The following is a 12665-nucleotide window of genomic DNA, read 5'->3' as shown; positions in this document are numbered from 1 at the left end:
TTCCTGAGATGTTCTTGAGAAAACGGAAACCAGTTTGAAGGTGCCCTAATGATGAGGTTGCATTTATGGTCATCTCAGTGCTACAGAACCTCCAGCTGTGGTACCGGGTCCCATCAGAGAACTCCTCATTCCCTTTTTTGCACATCTGGTTCATCAAAAGATATTTATTTAATGAAGACTCAACTGGCCGCTGTAGCATTTGACCTGTCTGCTATGGTAAAGCTATAACCGCTGTAGATATGATGGCGACGGGAGCCTGGCGCCGCCAGCGAGCCCGGAACTGATGGGCTAATAATAACCCGGTCTAGTCCAGCTCAAGCCACAGCGCCACTTCCAGATTAATTAAAGCGGGTCTGCGCCCCTCGATCTGTCCGATACAATGCAGCAGAACTCCGCCTGAGGCTCATTTTTTTTATGAAGACCGTAAATCAAAGCAGCTTTTCTTCCTTCAGACTGCAGAAGAATGAATAATCCTGACTGTTGCTGCTTGATGCTCATTTCTGTTCATTAAAGATGATTTTTAATGGCAATATTAAACTGCAGCTTTTCTGATTTTGACCAACTGATCAATTTACCCTCTGTGCCCCACTATAACCGGTCCAGTTACCCTCTGTGCCCCACTATAACCGGTCCAGTTACGCTCTGTGCCCCACTATAACCGGTCCAGTTACCCTCTGTGCCCCACTATAACCGGTCCAGTTACCCTCTGTGCCCCACTATAACCGGTCCAGTTACCCTCTGTGCCCCACTATAACCGGTCCAGTTACCCTCTGTGTCCCACTATAACCGGTCCAGTTACCCTCTGTGTCCCACTATAACCGGTCCAGTTACCCTGTGCCCCACTATAACCGGTCCAGTTACGCTCTGTGCCCCACTATAACCGGTCCAGTTACCCTCTGTGTCCCACTATAACCGGTCCAGTTACCCTCTGTGCCCCACTATAACCGGTCCAGTTACCCTCTGTGCCCCACTATAACCGGTCCAGTTACCCTCTGTGCCCCACTAAACGGTCCAGTTACCCTCTGTGCCCCACTATAACCGGTCCAGTTACCCCCTGTGTCCCACTATAACCGGCCAGACCCCTCTGTGGTCCTATACAACCGTCCAGTTACCCCCTGTGTCCACATATATAACCGGTCCAGTTACCCTGTGCCCCACTATAACCGGTCCAGTTACCCTCTGTGTCCCACTATAACCGGTCCAGTTACCCTCTGTGTCCCACTATAACCGGTCCGTTTTGGTTTTTTCTGCTCCTCTCAAACGCTTATTTGCTGGTTAACCATCACGTCTGCGGGCAGCAAATCTCCTCTGATGCAGAAATCCTGCCAATAAAGATGTTTTCTTTTACTGGTCTGGATCAAACGCAACATTAATCTCATCTTTCGTGCTCGAGGAGCATGAAATACGACCATTCTGACAGATTCTACACATGCAAACGTCCCATTTTTCTTGATTGTTGCTGTGTGAAGCAGCTCAGCTTTGTTTTCCTGCAAACCTCCAGTAAAGAACGCAGCAAAAACACATTTTGTTTTCTCATAAAGCTTGAAAACATGGATACCGCCCCCCCCCCCCCGGAGTATCAGGCCGGCAGGAAATTAGCTGATCTATTTGATTTTGATGAATATTCTCCGTCACTGATGACGCAGGAGCAGCGAGCCCATTGGTCCGCTGAAGCCACATCGGCAGATCCATTGAGCATGACATCATCTGAAGGTCAGAATTTGGCCACCTAGACAGTCCTCCAGTTTTACCTCTGTACCCGTCTTCAGTGGTGCCTGATTTCAAACATAACTCCCTCTCGGTTGGCAACCCGTCCATCCAGGGAGACAAACTCCTGGTACTGTTGTCCCTGCAACCACCCAGAAAAAAAAGCAGTAAAAAAACCCCACAGGTTTTTATATTTTGATTAAGTGAAGCTACATAAAACACGGACCGACTTCACGGGCCCCGAGAGACACAAGACGCTCTTCAATCAGGACAAACTGCATTTATTGCTGTTGGTTTTAGGCGAAAGAACACATCGAGCGACATAACACGACTATTACCAAACCCTAAAGACTTTATGAGCGCATCCGTCCTGCAACAGCACACCTAAAGACAGGATTAATTCAGCTGAAAGATGATTTTTAATTCCTCCTGTTTGGATTTTTTCTTCCTTTTCTCCTTAAACTGGGGCCGTCTGCTCAGTAACGGCGCTCACATTCGCTACACGGGCGCCGACCCGAGCGGCGAGATGGGATGAGGCCTAATGATCCCGCTTTGCTCTTCATAACACGAAACCCATTAGTGGAGCCTCACATTATGATTCTAATGTTTAAACCCAACAAAGAAGAGGCAGCAAACCCGCTAATGGGTTTCAGCTCCAGTACAATTTGGTGAAGGTTGGTCATAGAAAATCCTCACGCAGTGAAAACTGCCAGCGAATAAACAGCATTACTGATAAACATCTTTATTTAATCAATCTTTTTTCCTTGTGATCAAGACTGTGTAAACAGTTAAAATGACTCTTCTGAAGGGGAGCAGGGAGAACATGGACGCCAAGAAAATGGAAGCGAATGGGACTGAATGTACGAGGACATGCGTTACTTCTGCCCCCCAAATCCCACTCTTTTACTCTTTTTTACTTATCCCAGTTTCATTAGGTAATATTGTGTCCTCTTTTCATAGAAAAACATGAAAAATATTTGAACAGCAAAATGTCTCCTGCTGGTCAGTCCCGGCGTTAGAAAACGGCAAGACCTTCACAAAAATCACCAATTTTGTTGGATAAAACAAAGTCGAGGTTCAAGCTTTAGACCTACTGAAACAGAAATTATTAAAAATATCGTCAATAGTCACAGGGAAGTTCCTAATTTCAATTCTTTTACATTACAAGTAAAATGCAGAGTTGTTGTTGGCTTTCACAGTGAGTAAAAACAGTTCTGGTGCCACCGCAGCATGCGTCAAAGTAATCCTGACATCCGACACCTCCCAGGTCTGACCGTCGAGTCAGTACGAAAAGGTTCGCAGTGAACAAATCGGTAAAAAAATAAAGTCCAGTGAAGCTGCGCAGCACAGAGGAATTACACAGAATGGTCTGCATAGATAACGCCAAAAGTAAAAATGCGATTCAGTCCACAGTGGTAGTGCAGCAAGAACGAAAAATACAGTATCAAAAGTACAAATACCACGAGAGGAAATGCCACATTCAGCTGTCTACACCTGCTGGTTATGCTATGAAGTGTCGAGGCCAAAAAAACACAAAAAAACAAACCCAAACAAATAATTGAAATCCTGGTAAAACCCAAAGTCCAGAGCAAAATAATCCCAGCAAAACTTCATCCGAACTCTTTGGCTTGTGCGACCAGCAAAATGATACGATCTTTAACCACAATGTTACAAAAAGTGAAATAAACCAAAAAGTTTACAGGGTTCCGATGTTTCTTTTCAAACCTTACGATAAAATGTTGAAATTGAGGTGTTTTACATAAAAAAAGGGATTTCAAAGCTTTATTTACAAGATATTTCTGTACAGAACATTGATAAAACACACACACTCTCTCTCATACACACACACATCAGTTCCACAGCAGAAAAATAGAAACTTTAGGTACCGCGTGTTGGGGTCGGGAGTGTGTTACGTTCCTGTCCGATATTTTCTGTGTCCACGTTGTTCTGGATCAGATAAAGTCGTTGAGCTCCGCCTCCAAGGCGGCGGCCATTTCATCTGCCTCCGAGCTGCTGTTGCCCTCCTCCTCATTGGAGTCTTTAGAGGACTCGTCCAAGGACTCAGCCGCTGCCTCCTCCTCCTTCTCCACATCCTCCTCCTCCTCCTCTTCGTCGTCGCTGTGCTTACGTTTGTGACCCCTGAAAAGACAACAGACACTTTCAAACCGGTGTGACGCTGCTTGAATTCACAAAAAACACAAAAGATGAAAAAACAAACAAAGTAGTTAGAGGCCTTGTTTTTGTATCACGTCAATAATTAAAGCTGGTCTCTTGTTTTATTGCAATTATTTAGCTCAAACATGATAAAACACCGTCCAGCAGCCATAAAAGAAAACAAAAACAACCGTGAGCTAATTATGACGCGGCTCTACTGCTTGATCAGCACAGTATATTCTCTAGAGAACATCGCAGCAGCATTTACAAGGGCTCTCTCTCCCGACACCCACCAGCTAAAGACGCTCACGCTCAAACGAGACGCTCAGAACAGGAGACCCTCAAATTGTAAAGAAAACAGCAGCGCGGAGGCTCGATCGGGAAACCATGGAGACAGAGGCGGCATCGCCGCTTAAAAAGGTGAAGATGGTCAGGAAAAATATAGAGGTTGGCAACACCCCGAGGGAGAGGAAGTGTAAATCTAATTAAATTCATGCACAAAGGGATCATTTAAGATCCCAAATGACCTGAAACTGGCTGGGATCCAGTTTCAGCTGCCAGTGTAGATGGAATCTGGTCTTTTGAGAGTCAACAAAGGCGTTCAAGGACATTTTCGCTCATAAATAAGGCTCGTCTGCCTAATGCACGTAGCTTACGCCACAACTAGAGTGCACATTAGAGGCTAGGATTAGTTAGACGCCCAACCCCAGTACATGTTGTAATATTGTGCGAAAGCTAGCTGGTTAGCACACGCATTTCAGTCGATGATGCATAGGAACGTCTCACATAGGAAACAGATGAACCCTGCAGAGGCTGCAGCGACCAAATCTATCAAAAGCATAAATTCCAGCCGCACGTGCTTCTTCCAGTCGCCTGTGCTGTCAATTATTCAAAAAGAAAAAGCTATTACGTTCAATACTTCTCGCCACGGTGACTGAATCATATCCTCTGACGTGCGCACCAGAGGTGGCTTTAAAAGCAGCAGGTTAGCGCAACGGATTCTGAGCTGCAGTCACAAACCAAATCTTCAAAACAAACCCAAAATAAAAGGAAACCCATAAAAAAACGCGAGAGCAGTCGACAGCTTAGGCGTTCTTTGTTCTCTAGACATGCTGCTCTGCTCAGTTCCACCCTTACAGCATGGCATCTGCAGCAGATTGGCTTATTAGCATGATGCTAATGAGGTGTGTAGGGGTTTTGTATGGTTATTGTAGAGGACTGACAGAGAGGTCCCTCTCATTAGCCCACGCCGCTGTCAGGCAGCCTTGCTAACCACCCACAGCAGCGGGGCTCCGGCGGCGTGTTCATTAAAGGTCAGATGTCGGCTAATATCAGCAGAGAGGCTCAGTCACATGGCGGTTACAGCGGAACCCTGCTGATTTGGAGGCGGGCGTGGTGGAGGGAGACGGCCGTGATTGTGTTGAAGGAGCGCAGCTCCTCCAAATCGACAACTGTAAATTTCCAGGGGGTGATGCAAGAGCGCCAGACTGGGGATGATTATTTATCTGGCAACAATGTGAGAAAATGAGTCAATGTAGCACCATTAACGATAATGTTCCCGCAACCTGGGCTGCCAGGTGAGTCACCGGGGTTGATCGTGAGTGTAAGTAAACACACGGAGACGATGTGCAGGGATTGGCGGCGAAGTGGACCTCCACAGCATCGCTTATCCAGTTGGTCTTTTACCATCTTCAGCTGCACTACATGAGGACTAGTAATGTTTTAGACCAGTGGTGACCAGATCTGGTCCTCAAGAGTTAAAGTCCAGCCAGGTTTTCTGTCCTACCAGGCAAAAAATACTTCCACATGGGAAAGGGGGATCCCAGGTGAAAGCATCTACCTGGTAGGACAAAAATCCTGGCTGGACTGGTGCCCTTGAGGACTGGATTTGTGACCTGGTTTAGACTTTAGCCCTACGAGGACACATATTTGGTATAACAGGATAGGATCGAACATGCTAATGATAACCCAGAAGGCTGCAGCAAAAGTTTCCAAGACAGGTGAAACTACAGGAATGCCGAGTAAGCACTACAGCCCGTGAAGTTTGTTTTGTGGCTTTTCAACTTTCATCACAACAGTTTCAGAGAGTGGAGCTCAGGAAACTGTAGCGCCGTCAGCCCCATCAGGAGGAATGAGGGGTGGAGCGAGGGAGAGAGGGAAAGAGAGGGAGAGAGGGGGAGGGGAAAGCAAATGCAGCAAATTGAGTGTGAACAAGGAGGAAACAGAGCATGGAACACAAGAGCGAGGAAATGAGCTAAATAATGGAACGCGCCTCCCTGTTCCCTCTGAACTGTTTTGCCCAGCTGCCACATAAAGGTCCCACGACTCTCTGCTGTGTCGCTAATTTCCAAGCAAAGTTGCCCTGGAAGTTGGTTTTGCCTCCCATTTGCATTGTATCCGCCGCTAACGGAGCAGCCCAACAAGGCCAGAGAGGGAGCCGCTCGCCAACCCTGCACCCCCCCCCACCTCACACACATTAATTACAGCGCACGTGTCATATACAGATGTTAGATTCACATCCGTCCCTCCACATTCACGCGACTCCGTGTGGTCGGAGCTGATAAGCGGCGCCGCTAAAGGATTGTTTTAATTCAGACGTTATCTTACGCCGCTTCTCGTTTTTATTATCCATGAAAAGTGAAAAATGGGAGGATGAAAGAGAGGCGCTTGGGTTTATGAGGGATGGCCGCTGCGATATTTCACATATTTATTTATTTTTTCCCCATCGGTCGAATGACGATGTTTTTTGAACAGTGCGTAAGGGCCGAAAAAGGGGAGTGATCCCATAAAGTTGGGCTTTGATTTAGAACCCAACTGCTTTGATCTGGACGCTGTTCTCGTGAAGCTTTTGTTTTCTCAGCTCATGTTGTCAAACACAAGACAGAATTCCTCACAAATTAAAGCAAATTAAATTTTTTATGTTTCCACGTTTATTTGGGTGTTAAATAATCGAACAGGCCTCGTTATCAGTAAACCGGGCCGACAGTCTGAGTGAAACCGATTCTCTGCTGACAGTAAAAAGCTCCCCAGCCGACCGTGTCTCCGTCTCGGCCACAGGCGGAAGAAGCAGCTTAAATCCCGCAGGCGTCGTTTCTCCCAGCTCGCTTTTATCCGTCTGCTGTCTGGCAGCACCAGTTCTGACAGAACCTCAGAGATCTTTTCACGGTACTCCTGGACCCGGCATCAGTCCGCAGGCGGGAGGGAAAAGAGATCTGCAACTTTGGAAAGACCTACAAAGCAGGAGCCTCTGGTGTGAGCCAAAGGACAACCATAAAACATCCACCTCGCCATCAGAAGAGACATGAAACGGTGCTTGGCCCCTGCCATGGTTACCAGGGCAGCCTCACAGCCTCCAGACCTGTTCCTGCCTCTGAACTGTGCTGGAGCAGCAGAAACAACCCGGCTGCTCCGTCGCTGCTCCACCTCTCATCTCCCAAATATTAAAGTCTTCCTGTGTTGGTGGGGATCAGAATGATGTCAGAACAAAGGTCTGGCAGCGAGACATCTGAAGCTCAGACCAACCTGGGAATCTTTTTAAATATCACGGCGGCGTAGAAACAATAAAAGTCCGCCGGTACAATTCAACTATGCTAAATTTGCTGCGAACGGCCTCTTCTGTTGCCACCTTTGTATCTGAATTTTCCCTTTTTTGCTGACTGGACCTGGCGCAGAACTGCAGAGCTCTTATCCGGAAACAAACGCAGAACAGATGCTGTAAATGATTTAAAACATTAACGTGCTTCTCAGGAACTGCAGAGTATTTATAGCGCCACGCGTCCTCCTTCCCGTCCTCATCAGTCTGTCTGGAGGTCAGAGGGCGCCGACCAGCGCCTGAGCTCAGCGCCTCTCTGTCGTGAAAGCCTACTAATTGCCAAAGTGCAGCCAGGTAGCTCCTAATGAGGAGTCCTCTCCTTCACACCTCCTCTACTGGCAGCTGTTCTTTCAGCTCTTCTCAGAGGGAGAAAGGTGTGTTTTAATTCAAATGAGGCAGCTTTCGCCGCCTTTTTGGGTGCACATTTAAGGTTCAAACAGAATCTACTTAGCGGGGATGCACTCAAGTATTCAATCACAGCGCCCAGATCCATTTTAACAGATTCAATATATACATATAAAACCTGCGCCCCCCTCCCCTTCACACCCCTGAGCTTTTTCTGCCAGGACAATCTGAAGCCAGAAGCATAAATAGAACCGCTCACGTCGCCAACGTGCAGCAGCAGACCGAGAGGGGGAAAAATCTGGGGCAGATTACTTACATTTTTAGTTTGTGTGCATTCCCGTGTTTCTCATTTACAGAGCCTGAGCAGAACACGCGCCCTCCCTTTCACACCGTGGGCCCGTGCTTATCGGGGCAGGAACATCCTGAGGGAGACGTATTGTCCTGGATGGGCTCACAGGGGACGCCGAGTGTGACGGGTGGGGGGGCTGCCAGTGCCTTAAACACTTGTTCAGTTTTTAATCCTCCCTCTGTCAAAGCAGGTCTGGGATTCAGGTGGCGTGAGAACGCAAAAGTACTGCAGGATGGACCCAGAACGCTGTAACTCCTGAAGTCCAATGAAATTGGAGCCGGGAGGGGAGTAAAGGATGGTTCCATATTCCGTCTTCTTCAATTCTACTTCCTTTCTAAGACGTCCTTTATGAGGCCAGAGCCCTGAGAAGCAACAGAGGCAGGAAGAGTTGCCCTTTAATTAGAAGCTATGGAGCCCAACCTCCCGCATTAGAATCTATAGACTGGTATTTAACAGGAAGGTGTAACATAAAGCAACAACATTCTAACAGAACCCCGTGAGCGTCAGTTTCCAGGAGAAACCACAGGCATCCTCCGGCTCCTCGACTGCTCTGACAGCTGACCCTAAAGCGACTCTGTCAAACTGACCCGTGAAGCTGCGGTTCATCCTTTCACAGCTGCCGAGGAGCATTCGTTCCCGACGGTACTCGAGCGGGAGCGGCTCGGACCGAGAGACGAGGAGGTCGGATCCAGTCAGCCGAGCAGAGACGCGTATCGGTTTCAGGTGAACAGATAAAATTAATTAGGCCGTTTGTTGCAACGCGCTGTCAGCAGAAACGCCAACTGCAACGTTGGCGGCTTAATGAATGCGGGGCCTCGGTTTGCCCTGCAGCGTCTCCGACACCAACACCGTGACTTCAGAGGGAGAGCAACAAACAAATCCACGTTTATCCATGACTTCAAAAACAACAATTATTTCCATCATTCGAGCTCGTTCCTGCAGTCCTCAGGGAACGAGCTTATCCTTAAAAACAATTATTTGCCCGCGTTCCCTCAGGTGGCGCCGGTCTTAATTGAAAAGCTCACAAAGTTGCACTCTTAATAAAGCCGGAATGTTTTGTTTTACGGAACGTCACCGTCCTGTTCTTGCTTGTCACTTTGCGGCTCCAAGATTCTAAGCCGAGCCGGCTGATTAACCCGGCGGAGACGAATCCACCAACAGGCATACTTGTCAAAAAATGAAGTGTTTACAGCACTTTGCACTTTTTAAGAAGATTTTTTTTGTGTGTGTTGTGATTTAATAGAGAAGATCAAAGCCGGAGAACAAAGGGAGCCATTTCAAGAGAACTTGCAGATGTAAAATTGCAGCGTGTGCAACTGTAGACTGGAAAAGAAACACAAAAGTGGGAGAGGAGAATAAGCCAAGACTGAGTGAGAGGGAAGAGGCAGTCCAATTCACAACGCGCCAGGATGGACTATTTTTTCGCTTTCATCTAGGTCAAAGACATCCTGAATGAAGAAAGGAGAGAGCTGATGGGACAAACCAACACGCCATTTCTGTATCAGAGTTTAGAGAGGAGAAGGATTAGTGCGGTCTTTCATCTACCGCAACAAATCAGCATTTTAAGACCAATTTAAAACCGGCCTTGATGTTTGTTCCAAGCCTGCAGATGCGTCACGATCAATAAAACCTACATTGTGCCAAAACCTGCCGTGTTTGTCTTAAACATGGATGCAGGACATGTAAGTCTGGACCCTTTGGTCTCTGCAGAACAAAGACTGCAAGATGGCTGCAGATTGATGGAGGAACTGTTGGAGAAACGCAGGGAATAATATTGCTGAAATTCCAGTTCAAATTGATACACGGAGGAGAAAATGAGTTCTGGGAGTGTACACACACACACACACACACACACACACACACACACAAACACACACACGTGTACGGACCAAAACAAACGGTACCCTGAAGAGAAAACAACAAAGAATTGATATAATGGTCAGATCCTTTCCCTCTTTTCCTGCCTGTGGTGCTGAAAGCAGGATGCTTCAAAGCCGGCCTGGTTTGGCAGACATGAGGCTTCAGACGGACGTGGATGATTTCTGGAAGATGCACTTTTAAACCATTCTGGGTTCTGTTCAGAAAAAGAGCGGGTCGGATAAACTGGCTCTGGCTCCAAATAACAGGATGGAATGTTTGGATGGAGGGGAACATTGTTTGTCCTAGGCAACAGGAAAGAGATCCAATAGCAGGTTTTCGTCCCTTGATGCTCCATTCAAACACAGCAAGAGCTGCTAATATTGCACCGAGGCATCCAAAACACCTCATTATAATGGAACTTTAAGGTCTGATACCTCCTGGTTGTAAACCGGCAAATAACTGTCATTTATGACTGAAAGCGATGCGAGAAAACCAACTCCGGTTATGTTTCTCCTCTGCATGAGCTGGACCAGCAGATGTGAAATCATTTGTGGGCTAATCAGCGATGTACCTGACAAACCGCCAAACCTTACGAGCAATTCTCGCTCTAATGAATCCGGGGTGCCATCGAAGACAGGCTGCAATTGAGTGCTGGAATTACTGGTTGGCAAGAACACTCGGGAGACCTTTCCGGCTGTTGTTTGCTCAGCGGCTAAAGTAAAAGTATGCACACAAATATGCAGCTTAAGTTGTTTGTGTGCCTGTGAATGCGACAAGACAAATGCTGGTCGGAGGAAACGGATAAGACCGAAGAGCTAATGAATCATGCTAGTTGCTTCTTATCGTAGCTACAGATGAACTCAGCACAGCCCGAGTTAACAGAGCAGCTCAGCCGTGAAGCAGGACATTCTGTGTAGTGTTTTGGTCTTAACTTTAACAGCAGTCGACCATTTGTTTGAACCCATTCTACAGATGTGCCCTTAGGTTCAGTCCTACGGAACCAATAAGGTCCAAATGTAGACATGCATCACTGTGGGAACCATTCCCCAGGATGCCCAGTTACACTGCTAGAGCACCTACTGTTGAAAGACTTCTGAAAAAGTTGCTGGTAACTTATGTAAAGTCAATCACGATTGGGACGTTGGAACGTTTCTTCTGTCACCAAGGAGCCAAAGAGTTTCCTCTGAGTCACATCTGGGTAATTAAATATTGATGAGGGCAGAATTTGCAACCCTTCAGCTACAACTAAAAGCTTCATCTCCTCACAAAAAGTCATAATTATGTTTTAATTGCACCATCCAACAAAGCTTAACCTGAATATACTGTAATATTAGCTTTATTATGAGTAATACTGTTACTGGTGGTGAGTCAGGACAGGATAAATAAAACCTTTAGTGGGGATTAGTTTATAAAATACTAACAAATGAGCAGAAATGAATAACTTTCAGTAACCTTGGTACGCAATAAGTGTTAAATCAATGGTATTGTACAGTAAATGCTGTTAGCTTTAGCTGCTGAGTGACACTGAATTTGAAAATATTTTAAGCCAAATTAACTTTTATTGCCCCTGGGGGGGAATCTACAAATCCAGAATGAGTAAAGAGTCTCATTTCTATGTTATTAGTGCTGAAATATGGAGGCGGAGGCCTGCTGCATTATCGGCAGAGCTCAGAGGGCTTATCTAACAAGCCTACAGGCCTGTCACGGCACAGCTAATGATTTAAAGATAAAATTCAAATTCTATCCATAACATCGTTCTAAGAGGAATATCGGCAGGAAAATCCACCGCCGGCCTTGGTTAAAAGCAACAGGAATGAACAGAGGAAGAGGATTATTGCTTTTGGTCTTCCCGGGACAAAGTTTTCTTACAAAACCCTAGGTTTAAAACATGATGTAGCTTCCTGATCCCTAAAAGTGTTTGAATATCACAATTATTTGACATGTTCGGAGTGAAGCTCAGGTTCAACAGAGGGGCCAGGAAAATGAAACACGTTCTGAATTTCACACTTGGCTGTCTGACAGCCCGAATGGGGGAAAATCCATCGTGACCCATTTGGCTCCTTCTTCACCTCTGCTCTGGTAATGACAGAGCAAGCCGACAGGTTTCACACTTTCATTTTCATTCACAATAAAAAAAGGTGTTCAGAAAAATGAGAGGCGTTCAGAGCGGGGGACGCTGCATGAGCGACCTGTATCAGGCGGGGAAACAGGAAATTATGTGGCTGGTGAATGTGTAATAACAGCTGGAGCAGTGATTGAGAGCAAATAATGAGTGGATTACTTTTAGGAAACAGGAAGTCTGGGATTGCAGCCGCCGGCGGTCAGAACCAACTCTAGTGCTGGCTATGATTCTCTAGATCGATTTGATTTGCTACAAGGTTCGGATATCAGTCAGGGATATCTCGGTCAAACTACCAATTTTACTTTTCCGATGCTGTTTAATACCTTCATACGTGTCTGGGATCGTCACATCAGTTTAACAGTGTGGCTGCAGCCGAGGCTTCGGAAACCATCGTTTTCAACAACGATCTGTGGTCATAACGTCTCGCATGTAAACACAGCAACAGCCCTGGTTGTTTTCTGTCCATGTTGAGGGTTGGCTGGTAACTTGTGGATGATGTCTCCTTAAATGGTTTGGCCTTTTTCCACAGTATTTCA

General features: G+C 46.5%; 1 protein-coding gene across 2 annotated transcripts in view; it reads right to left on the bottom strand.

Annotated features, from left to right (window-relative positions):
• Positions 1–1967: 1967 nt before the first annotated feature.
• The window catches only part of ctdp1 (CTD (carboxy-terminal domain, RNA polymerase II, polypeptide A) phosphatase, subunit 1), a 29065-nt gene continuing 18367 nt past the window's right edge, over positions 1968–12665 (bottom strand). For both annotated transcript variants that reach the window (XM_057020219.1, XM_057020220.1), the window contains exon 13: positions 1968–3846. In XM_057020219.1, the coding sequence (XP_056876199.1) occupies positions 3660–3846 (187 nt within the window). In that variant the 3' untranslated portion in view covers positions 1968–3659. The remainder of the gene's footprint in view (positions 3847–12665) is intronic.

This window comes from Takifugu flavidus, chromosome 21 (genome assembly GCF_003711565.1).
Source record: "Takifugu flavidus isolate HTHZ2018 chromosome 21, ASM371156v2, whole genome shotgun sequence".
NCBI lineage: Eukaryota > Metazoa > Chordata > Actinopteri > Tetraodontiformes > Tetraodontidae > Takifugu > Takifugu flavidus.
This window is presented reverse-complemented; position numbering and strand designations above follow the sequence as displayed.